At 44.2% G+C, this 20,789-nt stretch overlaps 1 protein-coding gene across 2 annotated transcripts in view; it reads left to right on the plus strand.

The window, feature by feature from the left end:
• Positions 1-20,789, plus strand: part of NECAB2 (N-terminal EF-hand calcium binding protein 2) — a 1,606,005-nt gene that overhangs the window by 74,060 nt on the left and 1,511,156 nt on the right. For both annotated transcript variants that reach the window (XM_069604778.1, XM_069604779.1), the window contains exon 2: positions 5,107-5,131. In XM_069604778.1, the coding sequence (XP_069460879.1) occupies positions 5,107-5,131 (25 nt within the window). The remainder of the gene's footprint in view (positions 1-5,106; positions 5,132-20,789) is intronic.

A 20,789-nucleotide genomic window follows, 5' to 3' on the forward strand; every position in this document is an offset into this window, starting at 1 on the left:
GGAATCCTGTGCGCTCTCTCGATGAGAAAAACTTCAACAGCCTCTTTGGTGCAAACAGGTTCGCCAACCATTGCTCCAAAACCAGTTGCACACTGGGGCCCTCTTTCTTTTCAGGCATTCCAAGAAGTCATAGGTTGTTTCACTGCGATCTCCACTTGCTGTCCTCTGCTCTATGCTCAAGTGAGTACGTTTCTGGGTGAGTGCCACCATCTGCTTCTCCAGGCGTCTAAGAGCATCTTCTGAGTCAGAGATACACTGCTCTGCATCTCCAACACTTGTAGCCAGCTTCCGCAGGTCCTGCCTCAGGAATGATACCTCTGATGCAAGGCCATCAATCTTATCAACAGAGGTTCTACATTCCCCAATGGCCCCCTTAATGTCCTTGAGGTAGAGGTGGGTGTCCGGGGAATCTCCTCCCACATTGCGCACCACTGGCATATCAGTCACAGTGGACGGGGGGCGACACACAGTATATTGGCCAATTTATTTCTGGAGCCCGCACCTCCTGGTTTTATCCTTGACCATGGCTACCTAGTTAGCCTGCCGGTAGAGCCGGCCACCTTTCTGCCATTGACTCTTCCCAGGGGCACCTGTTGCATGGCTTCCCCACTGCTCCCTTCCTCCACTAGACCCGGAAGGTGTCATCCGCCAATGCCACTTGCCTTTCCTCACCACTCCCCTCTCTGGATCAGGTTCAGGGTCGTTGTCTCCTCTGCAATGTCACCATGTGCCAGCTGGCCCGCAGCTGTTGTGAACAGACCTCTCCACTCACACGGTCTATGGGGCAAAGAGCTACGTCCTATACTCCAGGGTGTTTACTTCACTTGCTTCCCACACCCACAGCTGTCCGATGTGTCCCTGCTGGCGATCGCCACCAACCCTGGGCCGCCATTTGCTTCTCTGTTTAGACACCATCTCTCGGGGCAGTATCCCAGGTCGTCAGCCCCCTATATTGTCATCCAGCCTTTCCTAGTCGCTGCCCAGTCATATCCACAAGGGAAACAGTGGCCGCAATCACCCCTTTTCTAAGGCCTAAAGCTGCAAACAGTATATTATGTGGCCAGGTTGGGCTCCTAAATTAGCTCTGCTTTACTTCAACGTCTTTCCAGGTAACCCAACATTTATTGTTCCTCCGGTGCCCCACCTGTTTGCCCCACGGGCCTGCACCAGGCAAGCTGGTGTATAATCCTCAGTGCAGTGGCTATGCAATGCTGAGGATATTATCTCCTGAGTGCCCTCCCCCATCGGGCACCATTATGTTGCTGCAAGACCTTCACCACTGCTGCCGGGGCAGCTAATATTCCTAGTGCTTGCAATGTCCCATATGTACCAGCACTCACCAGGTATGGTCACAACTTGCAGCCTTGCTCTCTGGGCAGTGTAGTTCTTCCTGCAGCTCCTGATGCTATCCACTGGACCGGTCCTTCCCACTGCGGAGGCCTGCATCACTCCCTGGGCCGGTCGGCTCCTCGGCAGGCCTGGGATCCCGTCGCTTCCTGCTGTCCCTTCCCGTGGCAGCACTCCGCCAGATCCTTCTGTTGGAGGTTCGCAGTCCGCTCTGCCTCGCTGCGGGCCTGTTGTGCTTGCTGCCACAGGCTCGCCTTATTGGGCCCACATTTCACCGGTTCTGCAGGCTCTTCACTGGCTCCCGGTGACTCAATGCATTAAGACATTATGTATTGTCCATCGGGCGCTGCATGATCAGGGTGTGGAATATCTTCGCACCATGTTCACCCGTCATCTGCCTAAGTGCTGTTGGCTGATCTTCTCTGTGCGCCTCCCTTCCGTCGTGTGCGGGTCAGGGGCCGAGCCTTTTCCATAGCGGCGACTCAGCTATGGAACGAACTTCCTCCTGCCATAAAAAAACTATCCAACCATTTGGCCTTCAAAAAAGCCGTAAAAACATATCTATTTTAGGTGACGAGATGCATTGGCGGTGGCTTCATGTCTATTCTCTCCAGCATGATACCTTCGGGTTTCCATGCGCTTTAGAAATTCCCTTAACATAACATAACATAACATAACAATGACGCTTAGCCCACCACACCACCGTCCACTTTTCCATGCCCTGCAGAGGGTTTCCCGGACCCGATTCCTTGAAGCAGGCCTACTGGGCGAAGCATAGCACTTTCACTGCCCACAGATATAAAAACAAAGGTTGCCAGCCTTGGGGATCAGGAAATATGAAGCAGGATTTCGGGGGCCACAGTGGAGCAACATAGGCTCACGTCCAAATCCGCTCACCGCTGCACAGCGTCCATATTTAACATGCTTGACGAAGGCAAGCTTGAATTGTTGATGTTCTTAGATCTGTCCGCTGCCTTTGATGTTTGGAGCATAACATCTCGCTAGCTAGACTGTCAAATATTCTCAACCTGAATCAAAAATAATCTGATTGGATCGACTTCTTCCTACAGAAAACAATAGCTAAGGTTGTGCTCGGCCAAGTATCCTCAGGTATACATTTGATTCCCGAAGGTGTCCAGCGCGTCTATCATATCTTATTGTTCAACCTGTATATTAAACCACTTCACGATTTGTTGGTTGGAAACTATATTTTGTTTCAGAATTATGCTGATAATACCCAGCTGCTGCTTACTCTCGCTGTGATTAAAGATGTTGATACCGTGCTGGTTATTTATATTTTTGACATGGTTAGCATTTGGATGAGAGACAATTGGCTCTGTCTCAATGATATCACTATTGGCTATGCCGGACATGTCAAAAACGATTGTGAATACTTCTGACTCACTAATACTGGGTTTACATTGTATCCCGATCTTGAGAAGAGCTAAATCATTGTCCATTACTGTTATTTCAAATGTGAACATGATTGATCACATATCGGCCACAGTTAGGGCGTGCCACTGACATATTAGATTGCTCAGACAGAGTATGCCATTCATACCTAGTACTAATGCTGCTATTGTGGCAAGAGCTGTATAGGAAGCAATGTGGGCTATGGTAATGCATTGCTAGTGGGGATGCCAGCCTAGGGAATAGCTCGGTTTCTGGGAGTCCAGAATGCTGCAGCTAGAATAATATGTAACACAGGTCATCGTGAAAGCATCACACCAGTGTTGAAAAAAACCCCTCTGGCTCCCAATCTCCCAACAGATTAAATATAAAGCGTTAACAATAACACATAAATGCTTGTATGGCAATGCTCCAGAATATCTCAAAGAGCATCTGAAATGGTACAAAGGGACTCGAGAATTGCAATCAGGTTCTCAGCATGTAAGGGCTGATTCACAGAGCGTTTTCCTATGGGACTCTGCCATTATGAAACATGTCTGTGACTCAGGCCCCATATGTTCTGCAAATGTGCCAAACACACCCGTGTGGGTGGTAAATCATTTCAGGTTTCGGCACCTGTATTGTGGAACTCTCTTCCTATTCCTACAATGTCGGAATCCTCCCTCCTATCCTTTTGGAAAAAATTGAAAACATTTTCATTATCTGCATTCTTTATGTATATTTTTTACGTAAATTCATTTTTATGATTTAGACTCCATCCTTTGTTCTGAACTCTTTGCATGGTTCTTTGTTCTGTTGTTTGTTTATTTGTTTCCCTCCCCATGTCTGTTTTGATGGTATTGGGCTTTGACGCCTGCGGGCTTAAGCGCATAATAAACACATTTTTTTGTTTAAATGGTGTCATGTGCTGCAGGAACAACCTCTGCAACCCTTACTGGTGGCTTTTAGTGTTAAGTCAACCAGAAGCTTAACACATTGATATTCAGCGCCTCGATGCCTCTGGGCTGTAGCGCGCTCCACAGATACAAATAAATAAATAAATACATGTATTTTCGCGTGCGTTATTATTGACTGTACTTGGGTGCAATTAACCACACTGCTAAACGGGTGCTACCTTGCACCTTAAACTGAACATATGATCACGTTGGTACCCAATGACAATTTCTAGGGAGGGCTGGGTTCAAATGTTTTGGGCTTGATCATAATTCTACAGCCATTCTGCTGTATCCTATATTGCCTCCTTCAAAGGGAGTGCCACATAAGGTCAATCAGCTCTGGCCCTATCAGCTTGCTCCAGGGTGTACAATGGGCAACTGATAATTATTTTTGGGCAACCATGAAGATTGAAAAATCAGCTAGCCTCTGATTCGAATATCTCTCTTGCTTTGTTTGTTATCTGCATTGCAGATATCTGCTGGTTATAGCATATGCAGGGAGGGCATTCAGTCCATTGTCAGGTTATGACTATAAGAACGCTCTAGGATGGGGAAGGGGTACAATGCTCTGCCTTCCATAATATTCCTTTCCCACTTCTGACCATGAGCTAAACATTCTAACATCAACTTAATATCCAGACAACATATACTGAAAAGATGCTTATGCCCTTAGTACTACTGGTATGGTCTTAATGAGCTAAAGAGTTGGGGTGTATCACTATTATAATACTGGAAGCCAGGATAAAGATTTTAATGTTGCATATTCTAATTAGAGTATGTTTTTTTATTATGAATGTTGCTGGCAAATATCGTTTTAAAGCTAATTTGTATTATACCCGTACTGGATTGGCAACAGTATTCCAACTTTTAAAGGCATATATTGTGCATACGTCCGCACGCGTGGAGGGTAGAATTCCGAGCAGGGATTGGCACCTGATGCTGCTATCCTGCCACGGTGTTGGTCAACCTTCATCTGGGCACTGCATGTCTGGGCAAGGCTTCATACGCAGCTGTTTTCGCCTGCCTGAGATTGGGAATCTCAGGTAAGCCATTGTCCTGGCCCCACCACAGAATTGAAATCTGTCCACTCCCTAATCACACTACAATCCCTAAACACTTGTCATCAAAGAAACCTTCACTGTGCCTTAATAACCCTCTTACCTTACCCTATTATTTTTTATTTTTGATTACCCAATGAGGACATTTGCCGTAATTTGCCGTAATTCTCACTTCTCAACACTTAAAAAGTGAATACACTGCAGACCTTTTAAATCCTGTCGTCGGGCAACTTTTCCAACCTGTAAAAATGTTCCCCAAACAATGTTTCAAAGTGTCAAATAAACAGTGAACTATTCAGCTGTAAGTGCACACTTTAAAATGATATGATATAACCCTCCCTATTTTTTCATTTCAGATTTTTAGACGAGCTGACAAAAATGGTGAGTCATTTTTAATTCATATTTATTTCACAACAAATAGCAAAGACTAGACATGTGGCCATTTTCTGTTTTCAGCTTTTTGAGACAGGGCGCAAGAGAAGGTGTTTTGATTTATTCTGAGGGTGTTCTTTTTATATGCACTACCCTTTGTTTTTAAATCCTCTGTAATGCATATTTCTATATTTCTACTACCTGCACACCTGTATTCTTGCACATTTGTTTGGACGTGAACCTCTAATTTGTAATTGAAAGTGCCATGAAGATGGGAATTCATTCGCATGGACAATTGATTATTTTATCAGGCATCTGCATGTACACAGGGATTGTGTTGTTGGCGTGTCCATGTAAGCAGCACCAACATTGTTTCAGTGCGCCTGCTTGCTCATACACCAGGGATAGTATGATGTACGGGTTAATTACGTTTCCTTTAACTAGAGCCGTATTTAGTAACACTGTGAGCTCCTACAAGGGTTCTGGCATTTTTCAACCATTCCAGTATTTCAAGATTTTTTGCCAAGAAAAACACCAATATGTGATCATTGTCTGCAGCCTGTTTTGTGTCGTATTGATCCTGTTAATGCTTCTTCAAATGTACGGCTCAGATATTGTAATATCTATTAAAACAATAAACCTCTGGCACAGATCCTCGGATGTGGGTAAAAATCTACCCCTGATGTAACAATGACAAAAGAGTCTTGTCTTCAGAAAAGACAAGGCAGCGATAACGTTCCATGAAGGATATCTCAGGAGATTGAGGCGTTTGCAGGTGATGCAAGAACGAGTTCTTGATAGGGTGCTTTTTTCTTATTCAATCAGTTGCACTGCAGGGTGGATGTACTGTTGAATATCTTGGATTGGGGTAATTGGAAGACCTGCTATTTGCTGTGATACCGCACTACAGGCCTGCTGTAGATGACTCCATGTCATTATTCAGGTAATGCAGCTCCTTCAATAGCATCGGACAAAATCCAAGGTTGGAACTTGGTGGCGTAGTACACCTGCACCCTTCCACTTGTGTTAAAATATCTCATAACTATAACAGGGTACAGACAAGGAGACATTTCATTAACATCCACTCCGGTTATAAGATTACGACATAAGATGCCCTGACCCAATGGTACAAGGCTTGTTTTTTCACTACGGAACATTGATGTGAGATTGTTTGGCATGTTCTACTCAGGAGTATCCCTAACAGGAGTGCTTACCTGATAATGTATGTACGTGTCATGCCATACAATTCACAATATTTGATTTACTCTGATATGCAAACAGAGAACATTTAGGATGTTTTACAAAAGGAATGACATGTCAAGCCTTTGTCTCAAAGAACAGCAAAGCCACCTGAAGAAATCTGCTGTTTCCATTAAGTTTGAACGGTAAATAGTAATTTCATCTTGAGTTCCCAAATCCGGGCAACGAGCGTACCGGTACAAAAATACAAGATTATAGGGGGTCTCCAACTTTGGGGAGGCATATGGATCGCTGCCCCTCCACCCCAATTAGGACACATATAACCCCTGTGCTGAAATGAGATGTTTATAGCCTAAGGGTGTTAAAAGTTAACATTATTTCTAACACCCACCCATGTCTTATTAAGATGTTTGCTTCCTCTGCATCAGGGGTCTTCAACCTTTGGCTCTCCAGATGTTTTGGATTACCACTCCCATCAGCCTTAGCTGCGTTCATCAATGGAGAGGAACCATGGGAATCCTAGTCCTAAACCGAAGGGTTTCAGTCTCTGCTCTAGTGAAGACTGATTGACTTGATGCTCTATGAGGGCTGTTAATGAGACCAACGTCATTGATCCAAGAATCACACTCAATCAATCTGATATGTAGTAGCAGGGGTATGTATACAAGGTGCAGGGACCTGACCAATGCCATGTTTTGAGCCACACTTTCTGGAATTTCCTTTTTCACTTGTTCATGTTAAATAATTCCATTCACAATTGCTATCACAAACCGGGTTGCACAGGCTACCTGCAACAGTGTGTGTACAGACCCGGGACATCCAAGGACACCCCAGACCTTTTATAGCTCAATCACAAGTGGGTGAATGCCACGTGTGCAAATATTAAAATGCAGATATATATTTTTTCCAACAGATTCAAGCTCACACAAAAATGTATGTGTATGGAAAAGTGTGGTTACTCGTGTGGCAGCGTTCACATCTCTGAAGTGAAACACAACTATACCTCAGGAAAATGAGAGCTGCATATCAGAATGATTGAAAATGAGTTAAATTTACATCCCAGGGCAATATGTTAGTGGCAGATGGATTAAAACCTTTCTTTCACATCGTTTATTAGAGGAAAGACTGAGCTGAATGAATATGCAAAATGATTGTTTTTGTAACATCTAAACAATGTTTAGTGGGAAAAGAAAGGAATTATTGTATGCAGCACTCACTCCTTGATGTCCTTCTTTTGAGAAAGAGGTTGGTGCCATTAACACACCCTTTCACCGTGGTGCGTGCAACATAACGTTAGGTGTGCTTCTATTTCGAAAATGAACATGTGCAACACTTTTGATTTCCCTGCTACATTCTGTGGTAATTGATTTCTGGTTCGGGCGGTGAAGGGGGCGTGGCAATGTATCTGAGAAGGTTGTCTGTTTACGTGGGAAGCTGTCCAAGCAGTTCTGAGAGGCACTTTATTTGCAGAAAAAGATATGAGGGTAGGATGTTTGCTGCTGTAGAGGGGGAAATAAGCAAACTCACTGCCACATTCACTGCAGCTACAGTGAAAAGCGCTTGAAATACATTGCGCATCCTTTCTGGCTCCACCCACATTGACGCATCGAGGTTCGCCATTCGCTGAGCTTTTGTTTCAGGCATGCCCCGTTTCTCTACATTTTCGTAGCACATCCAGCATCTTCATGCTTCCTCTACTGTAAATATTGTTTTATGGATTTCTTTTAATGCTACATTTATTGTGATTGATCCTCTACTGTTTCTGATTTATTGTGTATACGGGTATGCTTTTCTAATTTCAAACACATTCAGATCAAAGCTGTCCTAGCTTTGCTTGGTTCTTTTTATTCTCAGGTGTTTCACATTCACATCAGTTACAGAGTGGTTGCACAAAGTTGTGTGATTAATTGTTTATTTCAGTTTCGTTTTTTTCTAAATGTAAACCTTAATTGTACACCAAAGCCTGTGTTGGGTTTTAATTTAGTGAGAATGTCTGTAAGGAAACACAATATAATAAATGTGGCCCCAGCTGTGCCTTATAGAGTGGTATAGGAACATTTGTGACCTTGCTCCCCATGTCTCTTTTAATGTTAAATGAGGTGTCCTACTTTGCAATGCACAGAATGGCATTGTATAATTGTGTTTGGCCTACAGTACATCAACAACTTCTGCAACCATATGTTCACCGTTCCTTTCTTTCCAAACTGAGTTGAATTTGAGTATTTTATTGGTGAGTCGTAAATGTATCACCAAACATAGGTCTACATTCAACTTTGTGACATCAGGGTGTTCCGCTCTGTGTTTAGTACCATAATGGGTTTTGTTTCTTTGCAAAAAAAATACAAAACATTGCAAATGATTTCCGACCCCCTTCATCTCCAAATAATTTAGTAATATTACAATGGGATCAATATGAGACCCTACACCTTAACCAATGGGTAAGCAAAACATGCGTTGCCCATAACTCCCCAAAAAATTGTTTGTTATCCCATTAAGAGTGACTTTCAACCACTGTCCAATCATGTGCCGATTTGATGTCTACAGGCGCAGCCCCCCTTGTCATATTTAGTTGGGATATGACAGGAGTACACGTTGCATCTCCAGAAGGGGGGAGCCAAACCTTTACCTTGCCATGGCCAGCCTGATTAACTATCATTGGCGCCACAATCCGCCATGGCCTTTTCTTGGGCCTTACAGCTGGTGGTAGCAATTTGCATACCATTCACAAGGTAATTCAAAGAGGCCCACTGGCTGCAGAGGCTAACAAAGGAGGCAGGAAACCCCAACAACCTTTCATCTGCAACTGTGTCAAACTGATGCAGGCTCCAGCTCCTCTGTATCAATTGACAGTGAACTGTCATTTTTGGAACTGCATGTTTACAGTAGTCAACTCTGCAGGGGTGCCCCATTCATAAGGTACGAGTATGTGGTTTGCAGGAGCCAGAAAGTCTGGTCTTGCCCCAGGTTCAAGGGAGACCTGCTGCTTTAATCGCGAACCACATAGAGCTCCATTAACCAGAGAGACCCTTTGATCCATAACAGACAGGAAGATGGGTGCGATTTAGTATTACATAATCTCAGCCCTTTACCTTTTCTGTTGCAAGGCACTCTGGTTATGACCTCACACATACAGGAGATTGTTGGTGGGGACGCAGGATTGGTTCATTGAGGTAGGCTTAGCCTACACCAATCACTGTGGTCCATTTGGCTTTAACAGAGGGCTGAGCCCCTCTTTTGGCAGATCATCTAAAAGCTTCACTAGAAGCAGAAGAAAACTCATCAACACTGCTGCAATAGCACAAGAAAGACCCTGACTGAAGGTGCAGTCTGCCTTATTTCTTCCTCCAGTGAAGGAAGGCCATGACCTCCAAGAGGGAAGCCAGATCCCTCCCCTAAACATCTCCCAGGGAACTGAGGGAGATACCGCATCCCAAGGACCCTCCGGCAGTTCCAGGACCAGTAGCCAGCCAGCACACAGCGTGCCCTGATACGCTCTGCAGCAAGCTCCCTAGGCAGGAAGCGCCAGAGAGTCTCTGAACCCTAAGCCAAGGACAAGGCAGCTGCCTGCAACACACTCCTCAGCTTTAGGCTACCCGCCTTAAAGGACAACACAAGCCGAGGGAAGAAGCAAGGAAAAGTGCACCGGCAAGCATCCATCGACGCCGCCTTAAAGGAAATTTTTGAGCTAGTTGAATCCCTGGAGCTGCTACCAACTGCAACGCTGACCATTGTCAAGCCGCAGTCGCTTAAAGACTTCTGCGGTGCCTTCACTAGTGATTCAGAACCTCCGACCAGCCTGAGACAATGATTCCTGGCTCCAAGCCACAGTGTAGGCCAGCCTGCAGCCATCTGTCCAGCTTCACTCCCCAAACTGTTTGCCGCCTGATACCTACAGCTGTCTTCCATCTTGAACTCTGTTGCAGAAGCTGCAAAGCACCCTGAAACTGGATCCACCCTGTTGAACACTAAGGACACCTACAAACACAAGGTAGATTGTGGTTATGTTCCCCTGGTCCTTCTCTGAAGGCCTCTAGAGACATTTTAAGACCCATTGCTCCCTTTGTACTGAAACCAAGTATCCTTGAACTGTGGCGATTATTTTCTCTACCAACTAATCTCCTGTCAGTATCCAGAGTGCATCCCTTTTCCTTCTTTGAAACTGTCTGTCCTATGCATTCGTTTACAGAGTGGGTGGTTTTTCTTAGTGTGCTAGAGCTGTCTGTTGTGTTAATAATAAAGTAGATATGTTCATACAACCTTGACTGGACAGTCCCTTTTATCATTAGGTAATAATTGTATTTTTGCTGTGTTGCAACTAACCAGCGATCCACAACCTTTTCGGAGATAAGCCTGCGCTTCCGTCCACGTTACAAAAATTAGACAAGGAGGTTTATAATTTGCTTGCGTTTTCAATCTGTTCGGATCCCTTCTGGAGTAGTAGAGGTGTGGGGCTGATTGATGGCCTAGAATCGATTTTCATCCCTGGACCACTGGTGCCCCAGAAGTTGATTTGTCACATACATTAAAGGAAGCACAAGTCCCTTTTTTCCGTTCTTGGGAAGTACTCTGCCCTTCGATTCTGAAAAAGTATGGCAATCAAGGTATGGTATAAGCGGAACTTGAGGGCCCTTCTTAAAGTATTGTGCCAGGCTTGTATTTAAGTAAAGATGCTCACATTATCATCATCATCACGAAGGAGCAGCCATCCATTACCTTCTTCCCCTACCAATGGCCTACAGAGTGCATTATCCAGAATGAAGAGGCGGCAAGAGTTGGTCCATGCACACTGAATCCCACAAGCACAATGCACCTCGTTCCCTCTGAGGAGTACTTGATTGTCCAATGGTAATTTAGCAGAGATCTCTTGGACAACTCACCAGGTGGTAATTAATTGTGCTTATTCAGAGTGAAACCAATGGTCAAAGGCCTGCAAAGCCTGCTGCACATCACAGAGCGAGTCACTCCTTCCATGTATCTTTACCTTAAGTGGGAACCTATGAATGCCCAAGTGGTTGGGCAAGGCTCCTCTTGAGTCCGTTGAGTCAGGCTTGTGGGCACCTAATGACTGCCATTGTCACCTCTCCCCGTGGGCTATGGCTTTTAGCACCCGTGTGATGTAAGCAGGGCTGGCCTGGAGTGGCAATATATGAAAAATGCATGGGATCCAGTGTGTGGTGACGCATTGTCATGGCGACAGGACATTGTGCACTGTGGGGTCACGGGTTTCTAAAAGTAAACCCACCATAATGCGGCATGGTAAACAGGAGTGTGAGCTAAGGTCGGGCATGGAGCCGAGGTTTGCATGGACTGGAGGCGGCCCTCGGAGTCCGCCAAACAGTGCACCTCAGATGGAAGGGAGAGTAGAGCAACTGTGGGGGGGAGATGTGGGGGGAAAAGGAGAGCCGAGTGAGTGCTCGGGCAGCGGCAATGAACCAATGAGATGTAAAATTCCGTGTCACTATTGTTGGCTAATAATGCCCAGAATTCCTGCATCGTGATTGGCTAGGACGTACAAAACATTCGGATTTTTATGATCATTATTTTGTTCTATCATCAACTCAGCTATTAATCCCAACCTGCTAGAATTTCCTTTGCAGCCCCTGCAATGGTGCATTATATGCCTGCTCTGAATTAAAAAGTCTTCAAGGTGACCTCAAATACAAAAATATATTGTCCACTTTATATTTGATACCTGCTGTGCCCACACACAGAAGAATCTTGAGCCAGAAAGGACATTCACATCATTTAAACAATGTGATGGTTCTCATTAAAAGACATGAAATGTTCCCTGTCAAAACCTTCACACAGTATTCATTTCACCAGCAGGTCTCTTTTTAATAAGAACCTTCTCCAGATTAGCAACACGTCAGGGCAGACTTTTTTGCTCTGGCTAATCGGAGGTGGCATGATTTCTTGAGAGACGCGCAGAATGCTCCTCACCCCACCAGCAAGGACCACCCAAACCCTATTGTCCCCTTTCTCGGCTCCCCACCACCAAGAACCACCCAAACCCTATTGTCCCCTTGCTCGGCTCCCACGCCTGCTGCCATGTCACACCCTGTCCCCTTTCTTGTGCTACTGCAGCAGTAGTGGTGACATGTACCGGCCACTTGGTGTCAAACTGGTTGTCGAGGTGGGGTTGAGTGGCACAAAGACCAAAGACCTGCAGCGATCTGCAACAGTGGCATTTTTTTCCAAAAATCTACAGAAGAACAGACCACGTGAACGTGTAGAAACACATGGTGGTACCTCCCATCATGCCACCCAACCCCTTTGGATGGTGATCTCTTGCCATCAATGGCTGGAGTGCCCGGGCACTGGCAAGCCCTCACTGGCTCTCTCTCTAATTATGGGTGAAGGATCGAAAATAGAGGTTTGAGGCACTTTAACAACATTTTATTTTGCAACCTACCGGCCTTGCCTTCCAAATAGTGCAACTCGTGTGCCCTTTGCTACAAGATTAGAAAAACGTGCACAACATGGTGCAGCGATCTGCAATCTGGGGCTCGCCACATGATTTTAACAGCAAATCCTCTGATCGTGCACCATTGACTAGGTTAGCTGGGGCTGATGGGAGTTGTAGTCCAAATCATCCGGAGAGCCAAAGGTTGCAAACGCCTGTGTTATACGGTCATCAATTTCGCAGGCACAAAATCTTGACACAATCTTTTTAACTACATCATTTTCTTATTTTGTCACACTCATAGGACACCATGAATTTTGGGCTATTGAAGTTGTGATCTCATTTAGAATTCGAATTCCTGTCATTGTTAGGCTCTGTTGGGATTCTAAGCATTTTCCTCTATTTTAAGTCCCCAGGTGAAGGCAAGGGGGATGTGAGGGGGATGTGGGGAGGGGGGGTGCGGGTTCATATTCCTCGCGGTAAGAGCATAAGAGAATGCTGACTGTGTTCAAAGAATGATCTGTGAACATGGGTTGTCACCTGTGAGTAAGTGGCTTGAATTCATGTTGACATCTGTCGATAGTCCTATCCTGGAGTGCGGCCTGAGCAGATTGAATGCTCATGTTTAACGGCGCTCGGGTAACTCCAGATCACCATAAATACCGATCCCCAGACAGACGCTGCAATGGCTTTCTCTCTGCGTCCTGATTGATTGCATTATTGAATATTTGATATGAAGCTTACAAACACATTCTGTGGGTTCAAGCACAGAGATGGATCGGAGGTGGTCAGCGTGTACACTAGCAAATCCATCATTGACTTTGCTAATGAAATACATGACATCCGATGAAAAGACTTTATGCATTGGAAGATGAGCTGTTCAGACGGGCATAGAGTCCCCTACCAGAAAGATTGACCCAAGGGTCTCCTGTGGGATCATGAATCATGCGGGGAAGGACCACTATTCAGAAGAACCCGTTTGGGCCTCAAGTTTAGTTGACAAGCTCTGTGGCTGTGTTGATCAAAGGACTTTCATATATGTAGACATTAAATAAACACAAGTAGCACCTTTAATGGAGACCTGGATATTTTGTAGGAAGGTAGCACCAATAGGAAGATTTAAATGGCTGACAGGTAGGATAGGTAGCATTGATTACTGAGTGGAAAGTGTCTGCGAATACTGCACACCTCTCCTGCAGGTACATTGATCACCGAGTCGAATTAGTTTGAGAATACTTTACATCACTAGTGCAGGTAGCGTTTATCACTGAGTGGAATGAATCCACCAATACTGCACATGTCTAGTGCATGTATCACTGATCACTGAGTGGAATTAATTTGAGAATACCTCACATCTTTAGTGTAGTTAGCATTGATCTCTGAGTGGAATTCCTTACTTCTCTAGTGCAGTTAGCATTGATCTCTGAGTGGAATTCCTCACTTCTCTAGTGCAGTTAGCATTGATCACTGAGTGGAATGTGTCTGAACATACCTCACATCTCTCCTGCAGGTACATTGATCACTGAGTGGAATTAATCTGAGAATTCCTCACATCTCCAGTGTAGTTAGCATTGATTACTGAGCGAAATGTACTAATACTGCAGGTACAATGATCACTGTGCAGGTTTAGTTTGAGAATACTGCATATCTCTAGTGCAGGTACATTGATCACTGTGCAGGTTTATTATGGGAATACTGCATATCTCTAGTGCAGGTACCTTGATCACTGTGCAGATATATTTTGGGAATACTGCATATCTCTAGTGAAGGTACATTGATCACTGTGCAGGTTTAGTTTGAGAATACTGCATATCTCTAGTGTAGGTACATTGATCACTGTGCGGATTTAGTTTGAGTATACTGCATATCTCTAGTGCAGGTACATTGATCACTGTGCGGGTTTGTTTGAGAATACTGCATATCTCTAGTGCAGGTACATTGATCACTGTGTGGGTTTAGTTTGAGAATACTGCATATCTCTAGTGCAGGTACATTGATCACTGTGCGGGTTTAGTTTGAGAATACAGCATATCTCTAGTGCAGGTACATTGATCACTGTGCGGGTTTAGTTTGAGAATACTGCATATCTCTAGTGCAGGTACATTGATCACTGTGCGGGTTTAGTTTGAGAATACTGCATATCTCTAGTGCAGATACATTGATCACTGTGCGGGTTTAGTTTGAGAATACTGCATATCTCTAGTGCAGGTACATTGATCACTGTGCGGGTTTAGTTTGAGAATACTGCATATCTCTAGTGCAGGTAGCATCAATCACTCAGGGGAATTTACTGAGAATGCCGCACATCTCTAGTAAAGTTAACATTGGACATTTTGTGGGATTAGTTGCGGAATTGCCCTTATCTCTAGTGAAGTTAATAAGAATTGGAAATGCAATGTAAGTAGTGGTAACATGTTGCATATCACTCGGGAATTTGACATTGACAATGTACATCCGAGTGAAGTTAACACCGGACACTTGGAGAGATTAGTTTGAGAATAGAGTTCACTTATAATGAAACTGGCACTGAACATTTAGTGGTGTTATGTGGATAGTGTTGGTATGCTGTGTCAGTCAGCACAATTGCTGTCTAAAAGCTCTGATGCTTGAATAGATGTAAAGGACTGCACATCTGTGAATTTGATATTGGACATTTTGTTAACTATTAAAAGAATTCAGTACATCTCTCATAAAGTTAATATTGGACATTGTAATGGTTTATTGAGAGGCCACCCTAAACACAGGGAGTGCCTTCCCCAAGCTAAGAGTCACACAGTAAACAGTTAAAGTAAGTTATTTTATTCAGCTCTTTGTCAGCCTCATATCATGCCCCTCAGATCCCTCCCTTGAGCTACCAATGAGCAAAGAACCAGGCCAGTGTACAAGAAACATTTTTGTATTTATTTGAATTATAGGTAATATAAATCACACTACACTACACATGCGTTGTGGCTCACGATTAACTTCTTGTTACACAAATAAATCAGATCAATGGGTTGGGAAAAATACAAATTACAATACTTTTCTTTCTACAAAGTTCACTTCAAAAAATATTCAGCACTGGTCAATGACCCAATTCCATTTACGTATGCAATGCTGTGCAATTTCGATTTTCCTGCGCAAATTAAACAGATAGCAGTTTAGTTTTACACATTTGAGCAAATGCATATGGCAATTATTATTCCACCCCTACATTTGCTTTAAAATAAACACAGGGTGATGTAGCTGTTTATTTAGACCCCCCAGCCCTCACTTTGGTCTGTGTTGGGGAAGCTGGACAGACCAAATTGGGATGATTAGGGAATTTTGGATCTCAGACCACCCCCCTCCACTTAAAGGCCTGTGTTGGAGAAGCTGGACAGGAAAAATTGGGATGATTGAAGCATTTGGGATTTACAGAACCCCCTCCACTTAAAGGTCTGTGTTGGAGAAGCTGGACAGCAAACAATGGGATGAATGGCAACATTTGGATATCAGACACCCCTCCACTTAAAGGCTTGTGCTGAGGAAGCTGGGCTGCAAACATTGGGATGATTGAAGAATTTGGGATTTCAGACCCCCTCCACTTAAAGGCCTGTGATGGGGAAGTTGGACAGCAAGAATTGGGATGATTGAAGCATTTTGGATTTCAGACCCCCTTCCACTTAAAGGCCTGTATCGGGGAAGCTGGACACATAGGATTGCCCAATGAAATGACAGTCTATAGTTTTCAGCACACACTGGGAGCTATGTTAATTTTGAATTTTAACACAAATCACCATGTGGTGTTCTGCCAAGGGGAATTCATTAAATTCATATTTAGATTTAAATAGGCTATGGATCTACACAGTTTTGCCCCCCCGCCCCACCCCGGCCCACTATAAAGGGAAGGGATTTAAGGCCAGCAGATTCCCCTTCCTTTTGGTTACAAAGGACTCAAGTCTACTTACATTGAAAACCTCTGTTTAAAGTTCAGGAAGGCCAGCTGCATTTCAGGACCCTCTGGAAAGATAGGGCAGGGGCCCGGTCACTCTACTCTCAAGGATGGCCCACAACACTCCACAATAGGACCCAGTCAGCTTTTAGGCCTTCCCAGCAATAGACAGCTCCACCCAGAAAAAAACTCTGCAAAATCTTCTTTTGTTGTTTCCTTGTGGCTGTCAGATGGTCAGGTTTAGCAGCTCTCTTCCCGATGGCAATTTTAGGAGCTCTCTCCTTTTCTCATAGTGCATCCATTTTATATAGCAGTGATAACACCATCAAGTTTACAATCTTGGGTACCTCCCTACAAGAGTTCTTGCACCCAAGATTGGACAGTTACCTTTCTCTCTCCTTCCAACTCCAACCCCTCTCTCAGGATTGGTTTAAGAGTCTGGAACAGACATATGGTGACTTCCCTTTGAAATCCCCTTTTCTTTCTAAGTCCACTTTTGGGCAAAATTTAGTTTCGTACCAGAATGTCATAATTTTACTAGTAACTGCCATGATATACATTTCTGCTTCAGCTACTCATGGGGAATTTAAAAAAAACAGCCATTTCCGCTTCATGTTGCATGGCTGTGTGGCAATTTTCTGCTGTTTACACAAAATGCATAGCAATTATGAACACACAATTGTAATTGTACCATTCACCATTTTTAGATCAGCCAGAAACCCATTTTTGCTGGTCATTACAGTTCCCTAACTCGCAGATGGATGATTTATATTTCCCAAAAATAGCCTGGAAATTATCTAAATAATGACACATGAATCAATGAAATATGACTGGTGGTTGCTGGGAAAAGGGCCTAAGTTACAAAAGTCCTTTTACATTAAATGTAAATGTGTATGTTCAGCAAATGGGAGCTGTGCTTCCTCCAGGCCATTTGTCTCTCTAGGACAGCCTGTAACCGTAATTTTGTATTAGTCTCGTTGTTGTTTGAAGTTGGTTGTTCTAGGTTGGTGGCTACAGATCATAAAGCAGGGATGCATTTGCTACACACATATTTCCCACTGCAGAGAATGAGCTAGGCCGTCCCTGTGATGTCACAAGGCCTGACCTCTTATCTGAGGGGACCATCAGTCTGATCTGAAAATGGCTTCTACTTCTTGTAGTTCTTTCAAAGTTTCAGCTTCCCTTGATTGTAGCCCCTGTTTTCACACCTCCCCCCTACATTCCAGTCATGCACCAGATAGGGGCAATTGTACTGCCCAGGTCCCAGCTCTTCAACACCTTTCAGGCAGGGCACAATTGATCGCAGTTGTAAACAGTGGGGATGCACAAAGCAGGCTGGTAGTGGGGGAAGCCACTTGTGAATTCTGCCCTTTGTCCTTGGCTGAGATGAACTCACATACTGTTTTTTCTAACATCAGCCTTTATTCTTTGACACACAGTGTGTTATTCTGATCAGAGTTCACTTTGATTCTGTGCTAAAAGTGCAGGGCTGTTTCTTTCAGTCATTAACAAAATACACTTTTAATTACTTGCTGTTCGTTTTTCCGCTGAAAAGTGGGTCTGAATTGTTACAGTGCAACCTATTTTGAAGGGTGACAGTTTCAGTGAAAACATTGCTGCATTTATTTCTCAGCCTACAATGATGTGCTTTTACAAAAATTGAGCCCGAGTGCAAAATGTAAAAGCACTCAGGCTCCATTTTTGTTTTAGTCTTCTCTGGATTTCCCTTGCCGAAAGATACCCACATGGTCTGCCAAAATAGGCCAATTTTTACAGCATGCAGGTTTATGAATGCTGGCACGTCAGTTTCCCCGTGGGCCCTTCAGTTCTGTTGGTTTGGAGCCTTTGATTACACCCCACAACATTCATTGGAATTAGTTTGAGAATAGAGTTAATCTCTAATGAAGTTGACACTGAACAACAATAATTGCACAACATTGTGCATCTTAAGAGAATTGTACGTTGATGCTTTTTTTGGCCAATGAACAGAATTCAGTACATCACTAGTAAAGTTATCATGGAGGATTTATTGGAAAATAAAGTTAATTGCTGGTGATCTGGACACTAAACATTTGCAGAAGTAGTTTACAAGACTTCACATATTCAGTGAATTTAACATCTGACATTTTGTTGAATTGTTGCCACAATGCAGTACTTTTTTCAGGTGTTTGCTAAGCAAAATACACATTTTGATACCTTTTATTGGACTAACAAAATATGGTGGATGGATGGATGGATGATTGTTCCACGAGCTTTTGAAGTCCCAGAAATCACCCTTAATCATATGTTAGTTACAAGACAAATTGGAAACAAAAGGCAAGAGTAATGCATAGGAGCATAGAATGCATCAACGTTGTTGCACCAGACTGCAGTATTCTGCTGCACTCTCTGCATCCATCGACATCGATGCAGTAGCATGCTCTTTCCCTATGGAATTTAAGACTGCCATCTGGCTGGCAGTAGCGGCAGCAAGACTGCTTATCTCTCAAGGGAAATAAAGGTTTGACATTTCCTTGTGTGTGAGCTATAGCATACATTGTATCAGTAGTAGGGACATTATTGGGGATGTATGTCTTTACTTTACCTGCATTCACCTCACCATACATGCACTTTGTCACTTTTAAATCACCATACCTTTACTTACCCGGTCTTTCACTTCTCCCACATTCACTTCAACATTACGAAGAAGGCTCCCTAATGTTGATAACCCATATTTGCCCCCCTAACTCACTTTGATCTCAAGTCTAACCTTAGAGTTTATCTTAGTCCCATCCATTGCCACCATCGCAATGTGAAGATGCAGACAAAGGGAAAGCAAGCCGAAGTAACTGCATGAGAAAGTAACTGTCTGGTGAAGGGAATGTAGATGAAGTAAGACATTGTTTCCTGGGGAAACCCACTATTGGTGTGTTCACGAGGAGAAGAAATCACTGACGCAGAATAGACACCCAGGTGCCTAGTGCCCCAAGATTCACCCTTCCTCCTTTCCATCCATCAATGTTTTAGGGCTATGTGTCAATTAGTTGGCTAGGGATGGCCTCGAAACCGTAGTATCTTATCGGGAAAAGTTATGCAATCCTCGGGTCCTGGATGACATCAGGCGATAATACTTCTTCGTGCCCGGCTGGTCACATGTTAGTTCACCATGAATCTGCTTCAGTTTCCAGCTTTTTGTGCATCTAATTCTGTGTCGGCCTAGCCACCTGCACGGTCCCCCCTTATCTTGACCTTCATGAGGCAGGCTGGTATGCTCTGAAGTTGGAGTCTTGTGAGCTCACGCTCTCCCCCCCTTCTCCGGTTGACCTCGATTTCCTAGGCATGAGCCGCTCTTTTTTGAGTTTCGATTCCGCTCCTTCTCTTGCCTTTGGCTGGGTTTTGAAACTTGGCCTGGCAGGCCTCTGGCCGCCTGGGTACCTTTTCTGCTTTTACAAAATGGGTTCACACTTGTATAATGTGCCTTATTGAGGTAGATATATGGTTGGCGCTAGCCGCTCTATCTTCTACTAAGCATTGCAAGCAGTATCGATTTCTTAGCATCTTGCATTTCAAGCCTATTTACACACGTTTAACAGGACGGTTGCTTCCATCTGGTCTCATAACACTGTTTCTTGGCATTGTAACATTGTCTCCTCTCTGTGCCTATTCCATTCAATTTTGTAGTTACTCGCACTGCGTGTTATCTTCGATAGTTGCTCTTGTTCATTCTCGAATCTGTTCAGGCCCTTGTGTCATTTCCACTGGCCTTCCATTAAGGCTTTTGGGGTCTCTTCGTGGACCGTGTGTAGGTACTCCTCATTTCGTATCAGCGGCTGGTATGGCTGTCTGATAGGGTACTGTGCTGCCCAGGGTTGTCTGGTTATGGGTGCTTCAGCTGGTATGGATCTTCTGATGTATTCTGGGTAGAGTCCCACTGCAGCTCTTTGTAGGTTCATTTGCTCTTCATACGTCACATACCTTGGCGTGCGCGTTCCTGGTACCTCGAAGTGAGGGGAAGGAGTGCAGGCCATGTCTGGGACCTCCTTTACAGGTGCATCTTGCATTATCTGCAGCCTGACCACAGACTACAGAGAAGTTTATGTTGACTGTATGTACTCTGTATGTCGAACAGATCACTGTAGGGTTTCTCGGTTTTAAGGCAGAACGTTGACTTG

Source organism: Ambystoma mexicanum, chromosome 1p, assembly GCF_040938575.1.
Source record: "Ambystoma mexicanum isolate Mex_15411 chromosome 1p, UKY_AmexF1_1, whole genome shotgun sequence".
Taxonomy (NCBI): domain Eukaryota; kingdom Metazoa; phylum Chordata; class Amphibia; order Caudata; family Ambystomatidae; genus Ambystoma; species Ambystoma mexicanum.